This window comes from Alligator mississippiensis, chromosome 4, assembly GCF_030867095.1.
Source record: "Alligator mississippiensis isolate rAllMis1 chromosome 4, rAllMis1, whole genome shotgun sequence".
NCBI lineage: Eukaryota > Metazoa > Chordata > Crocodylia > Alligatoridae > Alligator > Alligator mississippiensis.
In genome coordinates, this window is record NC_081827.1 from 97,625,424 (window position 1) to 97,650,200 (window position 24,777).

The 24,777-nt window shown below is 40.1% G+C and overlaps 1 protein-coding gene across 2 annotated transcripts in view; it reads right to left on the reverse strand.

Moving 5' to 3' along the window:
• The window catches only part of EP300 (E1A binding protein p300), a 101,653-nt gene that overhangs the window by 72,012 nt on the left and 4,864 nt on the right, over positions 1–24,777 (reverse strand). For both annotated transcript variants that reach the window (XM_014607611.3, XM_014607608.3), the window contains exon 2: positions 10,178–10,836. In XM_014607611.3, coding sequence (XP_014463097.2) covers positions 10,178–10,836 — 659 coding nt within the window. The remainder of the gene's footprint in view (positions 1–10,177; positions 10,837–24,777) is intronic.

A 24,777-nucleotide genomic window follows, 5' to 3' on the forward strand; every position in this document is an offset into this window, starting at 1 on the left:
TTTTTTTTTTTTTTTTTTTTTTAAGAGCCAGGACTCCAGGGCAGGGCAGGGCCTGATGGGGCTGGGAGAGCAGGTAGGGGTTGGGGGGCACTCAGGGGTGTTGGGGGATGGGGCCTGGCAGGGCCCCCCACAAACACACTCTTAACAGCACAGAGTCCTGGCCCAGCTCCCTGCAGCAGCGAGGACTGCCTGAAACTTTTCCGAATCAATTCGGACCTTTTTACTGGTCTCCTGATTCTATTCAGATTTGGAGATTCGGCCATCCGGCCATCAAATCAGGCTGAATCTACTCCAAATTGAATCAGCACCCAAAGCTTCGCACAGTCCTAATCATTAGTATATAAAATACATGAGTGACTACAGAGGTAACCATGAGGGAGGAAGAAGAGCTATACAGAAGTTAAATGCTTGTCCCAATGTTATTAATGGCTATAAATTGGCCATTAATAAATTTAGGTTGGAAATTAGGTTTCTGATCCTCAAAGGAGTACGTCTTTAAAATGATTCAACAAGAATCAGTGCTGCATTTTGCAAATAAATCATGGTTGACTTATCCTATGACAGGAAGGACAGTTTTGTTAATATTCTCCTTCAAAACAGATTTTATCCTAAATTAACCAGGAAGTCTGGAATGGGATGACCTTGAACTTTGTTTTAAGAATTTACTAGATCCAAGTCACAGACAAAAGGGCATTTCTAAACAACACTGATACTACTAGCTTATAATTTTAAGAAGACTTGCACATCATATTAGAATTTTAACAACACAATCTACTTCTAACAGGTTTTGGATTCCCTCGCATCCAAGACTAGGACTACACATCCACAGTTGTGCAAGCTATTCTACCAAACACCCAGATACAGTATGACAACCTTGACAGTGGTCCTCACATTAACGCCCCACCATTTTTTGATCCAGAATATTTCTAGATGTTACATTTAATATTGGATGCAACACAGAAAGCTACAAAAAGAACCGTCTCAGGAGTCCACAGGTAGCCAGCCTGTGTGGTCTTAACCATAACAGAGTGAACCAGTAAGCATCCAGTTTGTTCACAAAAGCAACAACAAAAAGTCATTAAGGCTTTCATTCCTTAGATCTTCTACAAAAATAAGCAGTTTGGCATTCTTATTTTGTGACTATCAGCTGCGAGAGCCTCACAAAACATTCGTTTCTCTTGCAACTCCAAAGAGGCATGGGGTTTGGAGTATGGGGATGTTTTCATCATGTTCCTTTCTACTTACTCGTGAGGCAGATGGAAATTTCAGCCAAAGCTAGCTGTGGTCTTTAATCTACAGCTGATGACAGCAACCTTCAGAGACATTATAGTGTACAAATGACTGCTTGAACTTCATGCTTCAAGCATGCAGGTCTTACAATCCTTCCCTTTTGCATTTCACTTTCCTTAGTTCCTTCTGCCTTTTCATTTTCACCTTCTCATTCATTCTATTATATTTCCACTGTCTACTTCACTTTCATCTAGGGGTGCCACTGATATTTTCTTGCCCAATACCAATAGCCTATTGTTAACCAACTACATCAGCCAATACTGATCCAATAACTGATTTACAGGAATGTAGCTAGGCAGCATGGAAAGCAGCTCCCTGCAGGCAAGTCTATGGAGAAGGGGGTGGAGAGGAGGCGCAGACTGAGGCCCCTGCAGCAAGGCAGGGAATAGAGAAGGAGCTGGGGGTCCTGCCTAGTTAGAGTGATGAACGGGACCCAGGGCCAAGGCAGGGAGTGGGACGGAGCCACGGGCAGCTCATCCCGGGGATCAGCGTCTTGGCGCTTAAAACTAAAGTTCATCAAAAGCCAACCTACCCCCAGCCCCTGCCCCACTCCCTCCCTCACCACAGGGACCTCTATCTGCCTCCCCATGAAACTCCTTGGAACATGGTCTATCCTTCCCCAAGTGTGTGGAGGGTGCCACCCCCCCAAATCAAGACTAAAAGGTTCTATATTGCTCATACTTTCAGATTCTTTTTTTTAAAAGCCAACCTGCTCACTATATGACTTCAGATTTTCAGAGCTGGCTGGAAATGAGCCCTACCATAACTATCGCCCAAAGCTGATTACTGTAATACTAAGGGAAAATGTAAACATCAGCCAACCAACAGAAAGGGAGAAAAAGAAGAGGAGTCAAGCCTTAATATTCTTAATATTTCACTGGTCACTGAATCACCAGTATATCTCCAGTGTCACCTACACCAGTATCTGTCCATGGCCATATAAATCATCCCAGGAGCACTGAGGCAGAGTAACTTCTTTGATGTACAGAATGTGAGACGGTCACTGTTAAGGTTTTGCATTAGAGAGCAAAAAATGCCATAAAGCTGAGGGTTACATACCTTTCTTGGCACTTTTTAGAGACTATGGAAGAACAAGCTTGTGGAGCACTGGAATGCCTCAATCCCAGTGTGGCAGACAATATGAATGTGCAAAGGAACATAAACCTCTTCCATTTATCATCCTATTTTCATGCTACTGGGTTTGGGGGCAGATTGAGTGCATCCTGAAACCATACACGCTACCAGTCAACATAGCTGTTGTGGGATAGGATACTAGGAAAGTACTGGCAGAGGTGCTCAGGGCTGGGGCTGGTAAGTGAGACTCACAGAATATCAGATGTTTGTATGGCAAGAGGTCCTGTTGGGGGGGGGGGGGGGTGCAGGAAGCTCTGAGTAGGTTTGGGAGGCATGGATACCTGAAAGGACATGTGTGTAGGGGGAATCCCATGTATCCAAGGGGTACTGTGCCATGCCCCAGTACCCAGCTCCAGCCCAGCCCCCTGGCTTTCCCTCTCTGTGTGCTCACTGCTCTGGGCTTGCCTTGACCCTGGGGCTTGTATGTCCCAGGTGAGTTGGGCTCTAGCCCGATTCATACCTCAACAACATCATTAGCTAGGAGGTGACTATCAGGTTAAATCTAACCACCCCCACCAGTACTCCTACCACAACCTCTCCACTCCTGGGTGCCTGCACTGCCACCACTCCAAGCTCTGAGCCCCATGCCCAAAGTGGAAGGAACTTGGGAGGTGTCGCCCAAGTCCCAGCCCCAGCCCAAAGGAGGAGAGCCAGGCCCTGCCTCTGATCGTCCTCCCCCCACTCCCAAGCAGCTCACTGCAGGCTGAAATTCTGCCAGCCTGCAAGGGGAAAAATCCACCTCTCTCTCCTTCAAAGGGGAAAATCCACATTTTTCTGCAGGAAATGGAAAACCCAGATCCACGTTCATGAGGGAGAAAATTACAAGACAGAAAACTGCTTTTCTAAACAACTGCTGTACAACTTAAAATTTTCATTATACAATAGGTAATTAAGTGAAAATTTCACCAGATACCAGTTATTCTAAAGGACCAAAGTGTATAAGACCAAAGGCAGCAAGGACTTGCAGAGAAGTTCAGTCTTCCTTCTATTCCCCACATGCCAATCCTACACTTTGATAATATTATGAACAAGCAAAATATTATGAACTGCATTAGTGATGGTTAACACTACCTCACCACTACCTGCATAAAAGGATTTAATCTTCTCACCCCAAGAACCTACCGACCACAAGGGTTTCTCCCTGAGCAACTTTATTTCTTCCTGGATAATCATTTGACTTTTGCATGAAGCAGCAGAAAAAAAAATGTTAAATACCCAGACTTTTTTTTTTTAATGCATTAACTATAGGTACACTGATCGGTTGCATATCGGATTCACACTGATAAAAGGAAAATTAATATTATCAGCCATTGGCTTTCTTGATCAGTATAGCTGATAATATCACCCATAAATGTTGTGTGCACGCAGGCAGCTGCCACACACATGGCCAGGAATGCAGTCGGGCAACTTGAAGAGCAACATCTTGCCAGTAAGTCTGTGAGAGCAGGGGGCAAACTGAGGCCCCTCATACTGAGTGAGAGTGAGGGAGTGGGGCATGGGCAAACACTGCCCAGGTAGGGTGGTGAATGCAACCCAGGGGCCAGGAAGGGAACAGAGCCATGGGTAGCTCATCCATACTGTGTGGGGGGCTAGGGAGGAGGTGGTGGCTCTCCACCTCTGCATGCATCCCCAGGGGAAGCATGTGCCCCCCTAATTTGTGCATGGGGTGAGGGAAGGCTGCCCACTGTGGGTTTGCAACCAGGGGCAGTGCTGGCCTCTTCTTAGCAGGAGGGCTGGGCCAGGGCTAGGAGTGGGAGGGATGGCAGTGGCAGCACTGGGAGGAGTGGCTATGGGGAATTTTGGGGTGGCTATAGCCCCTCCCCCAGTGCATAATGGTTAAGATCCCATCCTGTAAAACTGTGACAGAAAATTCCCTAATCCTAGAAGGAACAGAATAGAAGTGTTCTTATCTTCAGCAAACTTCCAACCTATGGTAAAAGGGTGTACCGATAGAGATTTTTGGGGTCAATACTGACAGCTTATATTTAAGGAGGCATATCAACTGATACCAATCCGATTTCTGATAACAGCTGGAGGCAGCTGGTAAGTCCGATGTAGCAAAAGGGGAGGGAAGGGGCATGGGGGGAGCACAGATCAATGCCCCCCCATTGAGGGAGGGGGCAGGCACTGCCCAGGTGGGGCAGGGAGGGGCAGGGGGTGGAGCTGCAGCTTGTAAGGCGTGGCGGGGAGAACCCCAGATCTGTGTGGGGTTTCTTTTCGGCAGGGGCTGGGCTTGAAACAGGTGCTGGCAGCATGCTGCATCCACCCCAAATTTTGTCACTGCTCCATTCCCAGCACTGCCGCCACCAGCTGCCCGGTGCAGCCCCAGCTCTTTCCAGCGCATGGGTGGAGGCAGAGTGTTGAGCTGAGACTGTGCTTGGCAGCTGGCAGCAGTGGCGCTGGGAGTGGAGCAGTGGTGAAATTTGGGGTGAAGGCAGCATCCTCTCAGCGCTGCCATGTGCAGATCCAGGTGGCATACCACCCTCCCCAGGGTGCAGCCAGCAGCAGGAGCCACCTCCACCCCCCCACCCCATGAGCTGTGGCTCCGCCCCCCTGACCCCTCCCTCACCATAGGGGGTGTTGATCTACCACCCCCACACCCCTCCCCTGCCACCACACCAGACTTACCAGCTGAAGGCAGCTGCAGGCTGTGCTCCTTGCTGCCTGAGTGCTGCACCGCAGCTGCGCGCAGCATGGGTATTAATCAGCCAAATTATCAGCCCCATCAGGCCAATTTCTGATACAGCCAGTTTTCTTTATATCGTACCAATACAATATCAGACCGATGCACTGGTGCACCTCTATAAAACACCCTTTTCCCATCTCTTCTTACTATTTCAGACAAGAAATGTGTACTAAGTTTGCATTTTAGTAATACCTTCAGCATATTTTCATCATTTTATCTGGAGATTTTTTAAGTTACTGAGGAAACAAGTGATATTCTTTGTAGAAAAAAAATGTTAAGCAACAGAATTCAGCTGCAAGTAGGAGAGTTTCTTGATAAGGCAGGGAGGGGCCTTCTTCTACAATGTTACCTGAATGGTCTGTCCAACGTTTTAACAATCTGCCTTCTGAATTCTCTGTACCTTCAAACCGTCTATTAAGCTAAATGATAAAGACTGCTAAACTGTATTTCTTTAAGGCTATTTCAAATAGATACAACATTTCACATATAATTTAAGTGTTCCAAATGGCTGTCACTGACATCTGCCAATAATTTCCCTATAAATCATACAAAACAGGACTGGGAAGGACTCTCAAAAGGTCATCTAGTACATCCCCTGCCCAAAAAATACAAGTTAGCCTTTCATTTCCACTTCGCAGAAGGAGTAAATAGTGTATTTTTAAAGAACTAGAAAAATAAACTGTTGTATGTCAAGTAGACAAGTCACTTCATCTTCAGATTTGTAGCATAAGACATCAGTATGCAACCAGCAAGAATGAAATGCACAGACTGATCTGAGGCACCCTCCCACTCTGAATAAGAACAGATAGTGAAGGCCACAACAGAATAACTTAAAGGAGCTCACAGGACGAACAGCCAATGTCAGAAAACAACCCTAGAGTTTTTCCTGATTATCCCAACAGCTATATACCCTGATCCAATTCATGTATATTAGGGATAACAAGGACTTGTGCATTTATAAAATACTACCTGGAAATTCATCCAAGACTGATATTTAGACTTCTTAAGGCTAAGCTCCAACTAACCACACTAGTCTCAATTCCAGACTTATTTAAGAGGGTAAAGTAAACCTTTCTGCCTTTAGATAACTGCCTGGACCTTTTATCTATAATCAATAATCCTCTGTCAGTTTACAGCAATAGGGTCTGTTTCAAGTACACAATCCCATCTCCAAATAAGCATCCAACACACTTGGAAACAAAATGTAATACAGTTCAACAAGGAACATTGTAAACAAATCTGTCCATTGCAAAGAGATGTGTCAAGTTTCTTCCAGAGGACTACAAACAGATACTTTGGAAAATTAACCTTTTTGCTGAAGTATAATGTTTTTATTTCCTTTTTACATTAAAACCAGGACATTTTTGATTAATCAAGTTTAATACAAATAAAGATACTACTTGGTGAATCTAGTACAAAAACTTTTACAAAGGTGTGTTTTTACTTAATGAACTGATAAATTAAGGTCAAAACAGTATACATAAACCAGGATTTTAGTACAAGATTAAGACTGCACCTATTTCCCAGATAAAAAAAAAATAAAAAAATATCAACGTATGTAACAAAATTCAAGGCAAATTAATTTTATTTTTTTAAATGTTAATTTGTGTTTAAAGAAAGCAAGACAGTTTGAAAAAGCATCTGTATGTGTTAAAAGATGGCAATCAAAGCCATGTTGAAAAAAAAGGGGGGGGATTTCTCCTCTCCCCCCACTCTATTAAAATCAAACAGAATAAGCAGCAAATTAATTGAGGCAAACAACTCCCTGTTCTAGCTTCTCTCCCACTTATCAAGTGCCCCTTGGACATGCATCTGAACTAAAAAGATGACGTTCTACTTCATCAGTAGCTGATCATGAAAGAAACGTTTCACACTTACCTCCATAAAGCAACAACAGGCCACAGCATAAGTATAAATAGTTTGGCTATCTGGACTGGACTGGACTGGACTGGACAAGCCACAAGGTCTGGCCTTCACTGCTGAAAACTGTGTTTTTCAGTTTTATGGGGTTTTTGGGTTTTTTTGTGGGTTTTTTTGTTTTTTAACTTTAGGGTAACAAGTATGAGCTCCTCTTAGGTCAAAATTCACATTTACCATGAGGACAATTTTCAAGAAGTTCAGCATTATGCTCACTGAGATTGACCGTGAAAAAAACTGACCTCACAGTGAAACCAAAATGCCCCATCTTCACTGTGTTCCACAGCTAACTCTCACAGTTAAAAAATGCACCTTTTCTAGTTGTGAGGGCTATTCCTAAGAGTTATCAAACCCAGGATCCCAGATTAACCATAATCCCTCAGTGGAATTTACCAAAATTTTGATTTGTTAAAGATGCTTTTGAGTTTCCATAAGGTCTTGCATGATGATATCCATCTACTTTTTGAAGCTTAGCCATAAAGGCAGATGAGTAGAGAGGTACAGGGGTCAGACATTACCATCAGTTTGTGCTAACTACTGCAAAAAGTGAAACATAGGCTGCTTGCCAACAACCAGACCAATTGAAGACCTTCTGGAATTTCAGACTCCATTTCAGACTCTTCTCTCTCATCAGGCAAAGCTGCTGCTTTATGGATAATATATATTACAGGCAAAATAAACCAAAATAAACTGAAATGTATTTGGTCCTACCTTCAAAGCTTTAATGTTTCTCTCACTACGTTAAAAGCTATAGAGCAAATGTTTTCTACCAGCAAGTTAAAAGTACTCTATCCTTGATTTGAAGCAAAGAATTAGATGACATTTCAAATGTCTTTTCTATTTGACTCTGCAAAGCAAACTGCAGGACTTGCGTACAGAAAGGTTGAGGAAGCAGTCTGTCTTAATTCAATCATCAATTCAAAGACTGTTTGAGGAAGTGTTTCACCAAATTACATCATAAACTATAAAATCTGATTAACTTATTACATAAATCTAATATTAAACACTTTGAAATATACTGTACTAAACTTGCATTTAACTAGAGTCATTTTTTAACTTGAAATCTTGTTCTTTGAATTCAAGATAACCTTATTGTACAAAGCTATTTTCATAGGATTTAGTGGCTGCATGTTTCCTTCTTACAGTACTATCTAAACTGCATATTAAGATGTCCCTATTGTGATAACTGAACAGTCCAAGAGAGCTTAGTTTAATAAAAAAATACTGCATTTTCTCACAAACACACACCTTTCCCCCAATGTTCAGGGAATTAGGTGGGGAAGCTGATTATCTGTTTGGGATAGAAGTACCCTGCTTCAATTCTTGTTCTATAGTGCAGCACACCTGTGGTATTAGTCTTCAGCCAGGTGAGGGAGTGACTTCATTTAATGGCTCCCTGCTCTTCACTCCAGAATCTTTAATGATTTTAATGGTCTTGATGTTCCAATAACCAAGCTAACTTTCAAGGGTTTTTTTGCTGTGTGCTACCTGCTCCTAATTTCTCTCCTCCTCTTTCACAGCCCTGGAAATTCTTTAAGCTCTTCATAAAATCACAGATCCACCCATGGAAACCAGTCTTTAGCTACAGCTAGGGTTTCAGCTTTAGTTAAGCAGGAAAGGGAGGGCAAGTCAGTTGAAAGTTAGGTTCTGTGCCTGCTCTATGCAGCTATAGATCTGGCAAGGTCTCTCTCATACAGAACACTGGAAAATAAGGCACACCTTGTTTTTTGAAAGGCAGAATGAAGGAAAGTACAGTGTCTATTTAAAAACATAAATAAGCTTATTAATTCACAAATGGACTTACTTGCATGTTGACATCACATCTGGTGCATCAGGGTCACCTGAATTTTGATTTTAATAGTTTCTTAAACTGTATTAAATAAAATGTTCTGAAAATTGCCTTACTTACACTAGGTTAAAGTTTAGTCTAGACTGTAAACTATTAAAAGTTTAAGATTATTCTTTATGGAACATGATACTAGAAAAAGTATCAGCCAATAACTTAACTGTTTTGCACCAATCATTAAGTCTTCCAAATAGGTTGTTCTTGAAACTGTCTTTAGAACAACTTTTTTTCAGACCAGGATGTACACAATTCCCACCCAGACTGAATAATAATAGCCGAGTATTCAAACTTATAGTTTTAGGGTTGGACAACAAGCCTGGAAAATACTTAGCCACATTCCCAGTTCCAGGCAGGACATTAGGATGAAGAGGTAAGGGACAATCTATTCGTATTTTAAATCCTAGGGCCATCTCTCTTCCATTTTCCAAGAGACGCAGAACTGCTTTCTAGCCTTTTCCCTAGCTTTTCTCTTTACCAAAAGAAAAAGGAGTAAATTTTTGGGTGCTTTCCCCTCCCTTCATCTCAGAGCAAATCTTCCAGCTTTTTATATCAGAACTAGACAGACCTAATTAGGCAGGCCAAACAAACTTTAAGATTGGTCCAAAGAAGTGGAGTACATTTAATTAATAAGGCTACACACAACTGTTGCACAAAGAACTCTGACTGCACATTTGTCACCAAGACCACTGACTCAGTATTTTACCAGGTACAATATTAATCTTTCTGAACAGCTTTAGCTATTCAATAAAAAACAATATTTTATGTCTGCAACAAATTTCTGCAAAATGGCATCCAGAAATTTACCATGACATCTGGAAATATAGAAAATACCTGCTGACCATACCCCTAACAATTCTTCGTCTCCTTTTTTACAAAAAAAACAGACCAGTTCTAATGGTACTAGCTGGCACTGCTGTAAATGCAAAAGAAAACCAGTGTCAGAGGTGGCACACAGACATATATTCTCAAAACAAGATTCACCTAAGCTGTTTGAGTAGTGGTAATAAATTTAAATTCTTTGTGGCAACATAAAAGTAAGACATTTTCACCCAGCAATACTAATTAAAATACCTAATGAAAATGCCTTGTAATACACAATTGTCACTTTACATGACTGGTCTGCCTCTAATCCCTGAATATTTTTCTGTCAATTGCTCTTCAAGACTAAAATAAAGCATCTTCACAAACCCTATCAAAAGGATATACCTCAACACAATTTTTTTTTTCTACACCTCAGTTGTCATTTTATCATTCTTTTATTTGATGAACACATGCAACAGAGAGAGTTAAATAAAGTTCCTTACCTTGTTCATTGCTCCAGGTTGTGGTCCTCTCAGTCCTGTCTGTCCTCCCATCTGGGGAGAGCCTTGCTGCAGGGTCTCAGCCAACAAGTTGCCAGCATTACCTATTCCTGGGTTTGGATACGGCATGTTTGGACGTCCTCTTCCTGCTCCAATTGAACCGTTTATTACTTGCCCTTGCATCATTCCTTGTCCATTGCCTGCTGCCAGCATCCCAGGATTCATGCCAGCATTCATCCCTGTATTCATTCCTATGCCAGGCTGATTAACTGGACTATTTACTGTTGGCATCATTCCTGCTGTGGACTGGGCTGAAGGACCCTGGTTTGGCCCACTTGTGCCCATTGCCATATTGGGAGAAGTCAGCCCTGCCTGTGCCATTGGGCTTTTAACCATACTGTTTAAGATTCCCATTCCAGGGCTATTCTGTTGGGTTTGACTGGCCATGCCCTGGCCAGGTCCACCCACACCCATGTTGAGGTTTGGGGAGCTACCAGCCCGTAAGAGTTCAGATAGCTGCTTGTGTTTAGAAGCAGCATCTTGTGCCATACCAAGACTAGTCTGCAGCTGATTAATGTCACCACCATTAGTAAGTCCCAATTCTGTGGAGTTGATAAGTTCATCAGGTAAGTCATGTTCCAGATCAAAGAGAGATCCAAAATCTAAGGAGAGAGGAAGAGAGAGAGAGAAATAAGGAGTTTTACCAAAAAAATTAGAGCAACTAACATCAGGATACAACAGAATAAGAAAGTCACCAGAAACTATATTCCAGGAATATTACTGTATCAATGATAAGGTGAAATTATTCAATATACCTTGATAAATATCACTTCTAAACTGCAAAGAGGGCATAGGATAATAGCCTTTAGATTCTTGAGGCATTTTCTTATAACATAAATGCCCCCAGCACAGGTAGTTTTTAGGGGCAGATCTCCTGGATATCTAAAGAGCAGGTCTGTGAGCTCTCATTTCTTAAAACTACACAATTTCATTTAAAATTTTGAACAAAGATATATTTCCCCCAAGTATTAAGTCAATTAAGCTAAATTAACTTTGAAAAGTTTTGAACTCTTAAAAATTCATCATCTTTTGCTTAATTCTATTCCAGAAGGGACTTAAATATCCAGGACCTGCCTTTCTAATGCGGTATTAAGCAAGAAAAATGTTTCTATGAAGTGTTTAAGATACCTATAAAAAACAAAGTAGCAAAAAGAAACACATCAATTTTTATTCCTTTCATAGTTGCATTAAAATATTCTTGCAGTCTTGAAATCCAAGTCAGGAAAACTCAGATATGCAATAAATGGTATTCGTCTCTTAGTCTACACTATGCAGTCTGTGACCATAGATGCAAGAAAGCATTATGCATCCATACCATTCTGTGACTATAAATATGCCTGCCTGCTGTTTAGAGTTAGCCGATACAATAAAGAAGATCTTCAGTTAGTGATCAAGTTTAATCTTAATATTTCTAGTGTATCAATATCACTCTTCACAAATCGTGCTTCATAGATGCTCTATAGCAGACATTTTACTTCAGTTCCAAGGAGAAAATATTTAAGATTGACTAATTATCCTGCTTGCTATTTCAGTAACTGCAATATTGATCAACACCGGTGAAAGTCGGAGAATACAGCCAGGATAGCCTTTACTCAGGTAAAACTGAAAACAAAGAATTAAGGTCAGAAACAGGCAGTAGATGAAGTCTGACATTTTGAATTCCATTAGAAATGTTTTCAAGACGGCTCACAAGATACTGAGCCTGAACTGCAAGACTCCAGCACCAAAACAAAAGGACCTGCAACATTGCAAGGGTTACTTCAGAAAGGAAGAATAAGCACATAACCAAAAAAAAGCTTTCTGAAAACTGCTGCATGAGACTGGCAAAGGCTAAACATGCATGGACCAAGTCTGAAGCGGTGTCACTGATTTATTTGCATGCACTTTCATCCATCAATGCGGCATCCAAATCCTGTAGATATTGCCCTTGATTTGAACTGGAAGGGCCAAGAGGCAATATTTCCAACCCAAAAAGCTTTACTTTTGAAATACTCCCTTGTTACATCAGTATTCTCTTTAAATGGTTTAGGTTTTAGTCATTTGACTCAGTGAAATGCAATCAGCTTATCTAGTGGCCTCTATTAAGGGAAAGCTTGTCTTTGGTCTTCCTTATGCTAGGTAAACCTTTACACTTAGGTAGATCTTTCAGTTGCATCTTTCTTTTGATAGGTATGTGATTTACTTTTCCTGTTCCTACTCCCTTTAAAATTAAAAGTGGCTCAGAGAAAATAAGGACTCCTTAAAACTTGAAGCTTACACTACAAAAATGACAAGCTTGAACCTCCTATCTATATGCACTGGAGAAATGCAAGGCTCATCCAGAGGCTGCCTACAGACGTTAAAAACAAAAACACAACAAAAACCAAACACACACACACATGCTTTACTGAAAGTAGCAGCGCATTATTTTGACCTGGCTCCACAGCATCTCTATAGATCAGGTGCTTCAGCAGTGTTTTTTGGCGCTTTTAGCTAAAGCTGAGTCAATCAGCTATTAGATAAATGCATACAAAAAAAAAAAAACTCACTAAAAAGCCTGATCTATACAGACACTGGATAAGCCAGGTTTAACTAACGCAATGCTTCTTCTGGGCATGCACGGCAGTAAGCATGCCAAATTTAAAGTAAAGCAGCGCCATGTTTGGGTTTGTTCTGTTTTTTTTTTAAAAAAAGAACAAACCCCCTCTTCAATCATGGAAAACCATTTCCTTTGAAAGTCTGATGTAAGGTGTTTGAAGGTTTATGCCACTCCTATAAATCAACATTCTTTGCAGGGTTTGAAAGCTAATGCCCTATTTCACATGGAAGGGGGTAGGAGATATAATTAACTGGTTTCTCCCTCCTAGATATTTACTTCCCAGTAGAAAAGGGAAGGGCTTTATACTTACAGATTCCTGGTCCCTAAAAACTGCGGTGTCCCGATACAAGAAAGCAGTAACCCCTTCCTGACTGTCAAGAGGTAATGAATGGTTCCAAGAAATAAGCCAAACAACAAGTGAATTAAACATTTCCCCAAAAGGCAAGTAAATCAACAGTTATGCAAAAATGAGAAAAAATAAAAGCAAACAAAACTGCAGAAAGATGGTTTGGAGATCATTCTATTTGGAATAAATACCAGCTAAGTCTTTTTAGGTAAATTTCCCTACCCCTTGTTTCACAGCTAATATGAAGAAGAATGTCATCGGCTATAGATCCCATGAAGAGTTATAAAGACAACTCATTTTTGACTGGGCAATATCCAGGTACCCAAAAAGTGTCATTCTAAAATAACCTAAAGTACAAAGATACATATCAACTCCCTTCTACAACAGCATCAGTTCATCTACTCTGAAGTACCTACAGTTTAGCAATTCCAGAAAAATTCCTTTGTCAATTGTTCCCAGTACTTCATGAAACCAACCTACAAAAGCACGGCACAGCCCATGACGTTACCATTTCAAGAACCACACATTCTTATGTTCACATAAAGCACAGTGACTTCTGGTATAAACGGATCAAACTGCTTGAGCACCACAACTTTCAAAGCCAGAATGCTGACAAAATTAGTCATCCAAAAGCAAAAATGACTGTTGTCTCCTGCTGCTTTCAATTCTTGGCTTCTTAATACACCATCATCCTATGAGGGACAATGCTTCAAATTTTACACCAGAGTTACCAGAAGCTTACCTTCCGTACTCTAGGCACAGAGCTTTTGCCGTTATTAGTTATCTGACTGTGTAGATAACAACTAGAACATGCACTATTATGGCTCATCTTAAACTTCCTCAACTCATCTTGTTGGGAGGGTCTGCAAGCCACAGGATACACAGGATTTGACTTGCCATAAGTTCTCTTACGCATCCCAATACTGCAATAGGATTGTATTAATTTCTACTAAATAAGGCATAGACCAGCCAGCTTGTCACAAAAGTATAGTGAATAAAGATCAGTGCACTTCATCTATCTTCACAGCACAAGCTGCTTTCTGATAATTTTAGGAGTCCTTGCTATTCTATCTTAAACAACCACAAGTTTTAGGTATAATATGGGTAATTTTATAGGTTTTCCAGCCTACAAGTGTCACAACCCAAGGGTGTGATTTTTTGTTTGTGCGCGCTTCGGCACTGCTAAATTATTTTCCTGCCGTTTGTAGCTTTCTTTGCAGGGTGCATTTCTTCATTGCAGCACAGAAATGCACGTTGCAAGGAGTTCCCGCCATTTGTATTTAAATTCGTACCCCACTATTGGTCAGTTCTAAATTATTCCTATGTGGCGGCTAGCGATTGGCTTGCTAGCCGTATAAGAGGCTTGAGTGGTTTCCGCCCAAGTCAGAGAACTGCAAGCATGCTGCAGAGTGCCTCTACGGAGATTTGACCTGCGGCTGGCTGATCGATAGACTGATCACCTATCGATTCTTCTCCCCGTCGCCAAGCACAATCCTCAACGTATCCCTCTTCCCTGCACGCAAAAAGTTCCACGGAGCTTCGACAACTCCGTGTGAGTCAGAGTTTTGTCCGAGTCCTTAACACAGGGATTTAAGTGGAGCTTTACCTGGGAAACTGTCCAGCCTACACCGCGACCATCTACTGTGTAAGTAAACAATCTTGAATCAACCACTAAGCGTCCGTGCCTAATTCTAGCGTGTCGCCTGCTTTCTCCGACCCAGCGTGTCCGGGCTGCTGGCCACAGCCCGCGGCGCGAAAAAAGGGCCCCGGATCGCTCCCGGCCCACACAACAAGCAGTCCATGAATTGAGTTCAGTGATTTTATTCAGGCCAATCATTTGATTTGTAAGGTGCAAAGGACTATACAAACTTTGGTTTAAAACCAAAGTTAAAGCCCTGATGGCTTTAAAAGATTCTTCATTTAAGATGCAAAACATTATCTAAAACTATGATTTGTAACAGTACTAATTAACATCTAGCAACCACAATCCTACACCAGCATCCCACTGTGCAAGGTACTGTACAGACAGAACAAAAATAGTTACTGCCCCAAAGTGTTCAGAGTCAAAAAAAGGAAGTCTGCAAAAGGGCTGAAGCAATTTTGGTCAGCTCCCTTGCACACCTTCTAGCATACATTTTAATTCAAAAGATTTTATTAGAAAACTGAAAGCTAATCTTACTTGTCATGAGACACTTGCACATTTGAGAGAACGTTAACAGACCTTTCTATGAAACTTTGGAGTAGCTAGGTTTCAGCAACGCTAAAGAAATTAAGAATCTCTAATTTCTGGAAGCTGGTCCAGGGCCCCAAGGTCACCAAGAATGCTCTAAGCTCATACGCGATTTCTGCACAATAAGAACAGAAAGCCTCCAAGCATTTGGTCTCCAAAGAGTAGGTGCTCTAACTGAAGTGACAGTATTACGTATGCTGTGATGCTTGAAGAACCTTGGCGTAAAAAGTTGTGCAAGATGACAACCTGCAAGCTAAGCCTTGAGGTACGTTCTTATTATCAAGCAAAACAGGTCCTTAAGGCTTTAGTTTAGATCCCCTTCATTGTACTGCACTGGGAAAAGAGATGCATCAAAGTGGAATTTCAACAGAGACTTCATCCTTCACAGCATGCCAGAACTACTGACATGCATGCATGAATCAGGTTATTCGCAGCTCTACATACAAAACGAATCGACCAGTGGGCAAAGCCTGATACTGGAGCTTCCCTCAGCTTTGTCCACCAGGGACTCAATGATTGCTGCTTGAAACCCTTAGCTTTCACCATCGAGCATCAAGAGTAAAACTTGTGTTGATAAGTGCTCTGCACTCAGTGAAGGCTACCCCAATAGTACTCCAAGCATAGAGCCCTCAAAGGGTCGAAAGGAACACCTGAAAGTTTCTAATCAATACTAACTGAAGCCTTTGGCTTCTCTCAGTATTTGAAATATATACCATGTCACACATGTTTTCAGACAGAAGCAACAGCAACAAGGCACTAAGATAAGGTACTCCTGCATCATGATGTGAATGTTATCCAGGAACAGACTAAGGCACTGGGGCAAGAAAGTGCCCACTAGACACAAGCAGCATCCTGGCTGACCAGGTTCACAGTTAAGCCACAACCCAAGTGGCCTCAAGAGCAAAGGATGACAACCTGAATTGCCCTTAAAAAGCTAAACCAAGAAGTCTCAAGACAACAACCCACAGAGAGTCAGAGTCAAGATTACTCAAAAGGTAAAATGCAGGGGTGCCCTGAAAGACAGGTTAAGATTCTGAGGCAAAAGTTAAAGCATGCAGTGAACCTGAATCTCAGAAGTAAAAACTTTAAAACTTCAAACTACAAGCACTAAAAATCAGGGGAAAAAAAATGTTTGGTGAACTTATGACAAAATAAAGGACATAGAGAAGTAACAACAACTCAACTTGACTGGATGGGAGGGAAGCAAGCAAAAAGAATGATAAGCAGAAAGAGAATGGATTGAGATTTCAGGGAACTTAAGACCCAAAAGAACCATTAGATCATCTAGTCACTCATTCACCAGAGGCCTCAAAGTTTCATACAGTATCCTACAAAGCCCAGAGATTAATGAGACCACATATTTCAGTCCTGAAAAAAAAAATTAAAGTGTGCATTTTATGTAAAAACAGTAAAGACCAAGGTCCAAATGCAATGGCAGGGGTTGAAGCAACAGGATCACAGAAAATGAATGCACCATACTATGCCAGAACACAAAAATAAAACAACCCAATGGGGCACCTGCCAAATCTGGCAGTCATTAGGCTGCTATGGGACAGACTACAGTCAGGGACCCAAGATTCTCTGTACTACCTCACAGCACCTGCCAAGCCCACAAGCACCTACAGCCCACCAAACTGAGGCCAGAAAGAGGAAGAAAATCCAGAGGACAAGCTACAGGCAGTCCTTGGACTTAAGACATAATTTTCACAAACTAATTGTGTTGCAAGTCGAAACATCGTAACTCAGAACCAATTTTCCCATAGGAACAATGTTATAAATGGGGGGTTGGTACCTGAACCAAGGCCCGATACCCTATTTTCACCAAAAATTATCCAGAATTTTGTAGATGAGTAATATAGCTACGTTAATGTATTTACATTGTAAATAGCAATCATATTGATTTGGAAGGACTTCTTTGAGGTGACTTTGCTGGACTTTTTGAAGGGCTTTTGGCTGGAGTCTTCTCAGGAGTCTTCGCTGCAGGTTTTTTCTGGAGTCTTGTCTGCTTTCTTAAAGAAAGCATCCAAGGAAGTTTGAACAGATGTTCTCCAGGGAGATGAGTGACGCAGCGAACTTGTTTGCTGGCATGGCATCAGCTCAAGCATCGTAAAGTCAAAACTGAGGTCAGAAAGTCAAAAGAGGGTGTCAATTTATAAGCGTAAGTGCCATTTGTTGCAACTCAAAATGTCTAAAGTCGAGGATTGCCTGTACACCCTAACACAAGAATCTTTCCTGACCCCTGAAGTCAACAAAGCTAGAACTAGACTAAAAGCATGTCAATTTCACTATAATCATTATCTTACTGCAGTACTGTAAGCACGTCAAAGATTAATGCAAGCAATCCTGTCCTCCAGAGAGTCAGCGAAGGAAAGAGATGAACATCTGGGAACAAGATTCTTTCTACCAATCTCCTCATAGACTTCCCCCTGAAAGCAAAATCAAATCAAATCTTTGGATATTTCCAAAACTTGTGTTGGTGAAGAGTTACTACTGCGCCTGAATAGACAGTTTCTGCAGGGAACTTCATCTATAGCATAGGTACAACAGATTGGAAATTACAATTCATAGCAGTTGGAGATTCAGGTGAATTGTAACCACAACTAGAGGCTGGCATCTAGTCACTACAGCTATGCTTTGGTACAGAAGAGTTTTCAGGTAAAGCTACCCAAGCTCTGATTTGCCTAAGGAGCTGAGATTCAGGAATAGGAAACGTGCCAGATGATGGTCTGGAGAAAGTCAAGTTTATTTTGTATTCATGGGGTTTAGCAAAGCTTAACAGTGCTTCCACTGTAAACCTCTAAGGCAGCAATTCTCTTCAGGCTGAAATTAAGCATACAAGGTCTCTGCCTGACAGCTGCAAAATTGTTTTGGTTTTTTAATTGTGTGGCCACTTTTAATTAGAGAGCTACGTTTATCTATACTATTTCTGCATTCAATAGAATGAATCTACTAATTTGATTCAAGACCAAAGGAAAAAAATTCAGCCAGGACCTAAACATTTTTCATTAAAAAGGTCCAGACTCAAGGGCTAGAAAGTTCAATTAAAGACTAAGAAATCCAGTGTACTAGAAGGAGACCAATCCCTACATAACCTGAAGCAGCTTTATCCTTTTGTTCCTAAATAGTAGAAGCCTGATTGAGAGCTGTCAATTTCTTTGCTGCTTTACTCAAAGCAAGCCAGAACCCTTTTTCTGTAATACATTGTGCTCTGGCAAAGAGAGCCTCTGGCATTAGATTTTATTATTATTAATTCTTCTCACTGTAGGAAATTGAGCTCTCTCCCACACCATCATGCATGGCTTAAAGGTCTACTTCTGTGCATTATTTATGTGTTTCAAGGAACTCAAAAGAGAAATAAGAGTTTTAATTCTGAAGTGAGACTGCAAGCAACATCCTATGTAAACATTTTCAAGCAGGACAAGTTTTCAAAGTTGTTTTAGAGTAATTGGAACCAGTTTGCAAATGAAAGCACTAAAGCAATGTTAGGAGAGCAGAGCAAGAGCTTCAGACAGAGGGTTTTGGGGGTTTTTTAAGCAGCAAACCAAAGTTTATTGGTCAAAATGCTCAACTCACTGGCTCTGGATACATATTACCTTAAACTACGCTGTAAAAACCTGTTATATGTGATCATTTTTTGCAAGTTACACAAGGACAAGGAAATACTGTAAGTGGCAATCTGTCACTCTTGCCTCAACCTGAATACATCTGTTTTTCATTCTTGGTGTAGATCTTACATTTTGTCTAATAATATATCCACATGCCCACATACTCTGAACTCAAATACAGATTCTGTGTCAAGGCTCTCACAACAACTCTTCCATTTTGCTCACAAATGCAATATGAAATTTGACTCAGGACCTGACCCAAAGCATACTAAAGTTAATGGGAAGGTTAAATTCAATAGGCTTTGTATTGGGGCCACAATGAAGAGCAGTACATTTACACAGTATCTGGCTAGCCATATCATTGAAAAGGACTGCCATGCAGTTCCCATCCTGTTTTTTTGGATACAGCGTCAAAAGAACTTCCTGGCTTTAACAGAAACTATTTTTATATGAAGTTTTTATACAGATTAATTATTAAAAAATGTTAAGTTCTACAAGTGGTCAAAAATTATTGCTACCAGCAAGAGCAATGTAGAGTTTTCAGTTTACTCTTTTGAAAAGTGGCTGATGACAATTTTGGAAGAAGCACTATGCCATTGTCCTAGAAAAAAGGCTGGTGCTTTGCAGCAGCTCTATGGTATGAATTGGGTACTCATTTAAAAAAGAGGGGATGCTTAGATGAGCTAAAAGATTTTAAGGAGAAAGTTGCAAGTTATTACTATTTGAGTAAATCTAATTAGACTTGATTGTACTTAAGGAAGAGCCTCTGAATTAATTTTGTACGGTAACTACTGACCCAAGTTAAAAAAAATTAAAAAGTAAGACAGCATTCAACATTTCAATAAATAACGCAAATAAAAAACATACCAATTTAAGAATCTGTCTTAAATCCAAGTTAATAATTCCTTCAAATCAATGGAATGCTTGATATGTTCCCCTGTCAAACATGGGCACATGCCACATATATGGCAACTCAACACTGGTGGTTTTAAACACCTGATTTAAGGTAAAGCAGTTTTCAGATATATTTATTCAAGAATCATCCAAGAGCACTTCTCTACATGAAAAAAAATATAAAAGCAGTGTTAACTTGGGAACAAAGATGTAATGATCCATAGCTCTCAAAATCAAAAAATCAATAGCCATTTAAATATAAAAGCAGTACGCCTGCAAGTTAAGAGATCATGCTATCACTTTTTCCAGTACTGAATCATTGTTGCCTAGAATATACACTGAGCTGCTTAACTTCTGTTCTGGACCTATTTTACTCCACTGAACAAACCAGGCACCAGCCTTTGCCAGATTTTTTTTATTTTAAAATGCACAGAATTCTACACAAAATTAGTAAAGGTGAATGGCCTTATTTAGCTCAGTAATACCACAGACCACTAAGAGAAAGTGGTTCTGGAAAGCAGAATAAAAAACCATTCAGTATTGTACTAGGATGAATTAGTTTTCTACCTAGACCACTAAAAGGCCAGTAGCCCTGCAAGACCTGGGGTTAAGTAATCTACAATTTAATCACAACATACCCTAACCTCCTACAACAAACAAATCTATTCACCCCATACTTACCATTTTACAAAGCAAACAGTAAAATCAGTAGTTTATGCTCAAACTATCTAGTCAAAATGTTGCTCAATATTTTAGAAGTTCCTCTATGGGAGAATCACTGCGCCACTCCTGTTTATGCTTCCTTAACATCTGCAGAACTCCATTCTGCCTCTTTTGAAAATAGTAAATTAAGTAACAAACAGAGTATAGCTGCTATTTCATACTGCTATTGGGGGAAAAGGAAGGGAGACACTCCATTCTACATCTATTTCTAAAGCTCCTGAACATAAAATCTCAAGGAAAGGAGCAAAGAAATGCAACTAGCTAGGACCTTAATGTTAGGTCTCTTTTGCTGACAGCGGCAGTTCAGATAGTTTCAAAACTGACTTGGAATATAGAGTACAATTTCTTCATCTGAACACAGGAACTGTTCAAAATTCCTGACAAAAAGAATATAGGATTTACTTTTTATTTTATTTTTACAAACATCTCTCTCTCTGTACACCCCCACTCCCCGAAACAGTTATTGGTCTATGATGTAATCTTTACATACATAGGAAAATTAAGTGTTGTTTTGCTTTGTGCTACGGTTCAGATACCACAAAGCAACATGGTTCTAGAAAAAGATGCCAGAGCAGGCCTGTGGGTACATTACTTACTGTATGGTAAACAAGAATACCTGTGTATAGAATTGCTATAATTTATGCCCCGTTTGTTGGCTTCATATAACCAAATTCAATGCAATCAAGGGTGTTTTGCATGCCAGAGCATACAACCATATGCAGAGACAGATGTATTTTACTTCAACCTGCTGCTACAGTTTAGGTAAAGCTTGAAAAGCCAAATCCTTGGAGACAGGTATACACAGTTTAATCTGACAGGAAACAATCCAGTAAAATTACTTTGTTTGTCAGATAACAAACCTAAATGACTTTAGGCTGAATCTTCACAGAGAGGGAACTAGTTAATGTGAAAAGAAAGATTAAAAGAAAGAATATTACATTAGAGCATGCATCGAAAAGCTGTTCCCACTGAACCAACTATGCAAGTTGAGGAGGAAAAACTAAAGACAGCCAACCAAACAATGGAAAATAGTTGCAGTGGGGATGCATACAAGTCACATGAAGTTCTCCATGCAGTATTTTTCTTTGCTAATCAGGACAGAGCAAAGATAGCTAGCAAAATGCCAAAATTCTTGCAGTAAGAAATTCAATATACATCTCCTCTAATCCAAAGACACACACACTATTAAAAAAATAAAATAACCTCTACTCCCCAAGCCTCTCGCCACACACACTTTTTTTTTTTTTTTACTTGTGTGTATACATTAAAAATAAGTGTAACTGGCAAGATTCTTAATTAACTCAGGACCCAACCTAACAACTTCTTTCAGGCTAAATCCTTATCTCCACTTAGTATAAAATAATATACAAGAAGCCACTATCTAAAATAAGGTAGGTATGGTTGCAATCTAATATTCTAACTTCTGAATTCAAAACAACAACAAAAAACAAAAACTCTCCCCAACAATCTCTGATCTATGTGCTAGAAATTTACTTTAAATGCCACATTCTGCTCTTAGGGCTGTCTTTATGGTACCCAAGACTGTTCTGCATTTAGAATCAAATATTATAGATTTAGAAATCTTGATTTACAGTAAACACATTGCAGTTTCGGGCACAATTTTCAGATAAAAGCAATGTGTGTATACACCTCAGAGTATTCCCACTTCATCAGTCCATTCATATAGCATTTGATGAAGCAGACTATTGCTTCACTCCCTCTCTGAACCCCTAAGTACCTATAGTGCCACAGTACCCTACCTTCTCACTAAGAATAGTTTAAGAAAAAAACTGAACTATGAGCAGCTTAGGACTAGATTCAGCAAATTCAAAGTCAGCAGGACCACTGATTTTTTTTTAAGTAAGTATCCTAAAAAATGAGAAATCACTGTTTCTCTAAAAAAAACAAACCAACCAAAAAAAACCCAAACCAAAACAGGTCATTATTAAGCACAGTGTTATTTTGATTGGCCACTTGACTATAAACTGGAAATCATTTCAGTTTCCTCACATTATTGTTTGCCTGAAAACCAATGATAAGAACTGCCAAATGTTACAATATGTAGTAGGGATGGCCAAACTTACTACCCCCTCTAGCTGCAACCCAAAACCTTGACATGGCCGAGTACCATAGGACACAAGACTTAAGATGTGCATGCCCAAGTTGCTGATCTGCACCCAGCAGCCTCTCTCAAGTAGCAATTTGTTGTTAAATGACTTCTTAGAACAAATAATAAGCAAAAGCCAAAAACAAGTAGAAAGCAATAAGTCACCTTCCCTTGCTTCAAAAGCCACATTTAAATGCATGAGCCACAATTTGGCCACCACTGACATACAGCTTTCTGTCTTTCAAAACACAAATGAAGGGGTCTCTGCTCCTCTTCTAAGAGTTTACAACAGTTGTGGGCTTGCAAGAATGGTGCAGAGAAAACTTGGCAGGAAAGGCAGTAGCCTGTTTTTCTCTATTTAAATTGTAGAAATTAAGTAATGTGGGGGTCTTTGATATATATCAATGTTTTAAATATACCAACTAACTTTCAGGCCTGAAAACAGGCCTGAAAATAAATAGTTCCAATGCAGAACACAACTGACTGCAAAATACATTACTATTTCGTAGTAAGGAGTGCAGGATGACAGGTCTGACAGGCAGGCAAGTCAAGACCTGGATTTCACCTGCACTCTGCCAATGACCACTTGGTCTCAGACAAATCATTTATCCTTCCTGTGCCTGTTTCCCTTCTTCCCCTTTGCTTATTTAAATTATAAGCTCCCTGGGTAAAGCACTGTCAAAACAGGTGTCTGCATGATACCTAGCACAGCTGAGACCTCTAGACACTAGAGATACAAATAAAAAAAAAATGTTTCATTAAACAAAGTTATTGTATTACATCTAATGTTGATCATATAAATTACCACTTAATATAAAAAAAGCACCTAAGCAGCAGGGTAGACAAGAAACACAGTTACTCATCTACGTTTCAGATAGAAAGGGCATGCTAAGCTAGAAAGGAAGAGGACTCAAGTAAGATGGGACTACTGTGCAAAAAAGAGTAGTCAGGCCAGAAGGGAAGGGAACAAGCTAAAAGGTAAAAAGATGAAGTTAAATAGATGAAGAGAGAAAAAGAACAAGTGCATGAAGGAGCCTGAAAAAGTAACAGAAACTGTGTACCCATCTCTGAAAGAAATAGGGAACCAAGATTCCAGGCAATGCATATGCAGAAAAGAAACAACCCACCACATTTTAAAAGAGATGAAAGTCAAGTCTTTCTTGGACACAAAGAATCATTATACTAGTTCAGATGAGACAAGAGGGCAGGAATAAGTATTATTAGAGGAGAAGGTTTTAAGTACAGGAAAGAGATTTACACACCTGGAATATGAGGAAAGCCAGAGGAGAAAAAGTCAGGATGAGTTTCTGACAAAAGGAACAAAATTCAGATTTATAAAGAGGTGAATATTAAATTGGAGGGAGATTAAAGAGGTGCTCACTTGGCTTTAAGGACTGCTATCAATCAGCAGAATACAACTTCTGGATAGATTAAGTTGAAGTAGCTCAAAGCACATACTACAAGCACACATACCTCTCTCTTATGGCAAATCTGTCTTAATTATTAAAAAGAATGAGTTAACTGTAAAATATTAAATAAATTAAAATATTCAGCACTTTGAACACCGTTTTGGAATCCAACAGCCAAACAATACTGCATTTCTACTACAATGTTATTTCATTTACCAAGGAATATGAAATCCAGAAAATCTTCCAAATATCGAGTATGTTAGAAAGTATTCGCTAAGAAGAGAGAAATCTTGCCCCAAATGATTTTTTAAGAGAATGTGTGATGCTAAGTTTATATAATGTTCATCAAGCATTTCATTTAGTAACTAAAAATTAAAATGGAAGACACAAACTCCAAGAAGACCAACAAAAAGTACCTTTGGCTGTAGAGAGTTTATATATGCTGAGTGAAGGAAACTGCACTGGTCAAAAGCACTTATGTCAATATAACCATGCACACATTATGGTTTTTTGTAGCATAAAATTGTCAACAAAAAGTCACATTCCTAATCAATCTTGTAGCTAGCAACTTTTGCTAGTTACAACAGATCTAAGGGTTCCGATTTCATGGTTTTTGCAAAGCTTAAGTAAGATTTCATGTGCACAGACAAG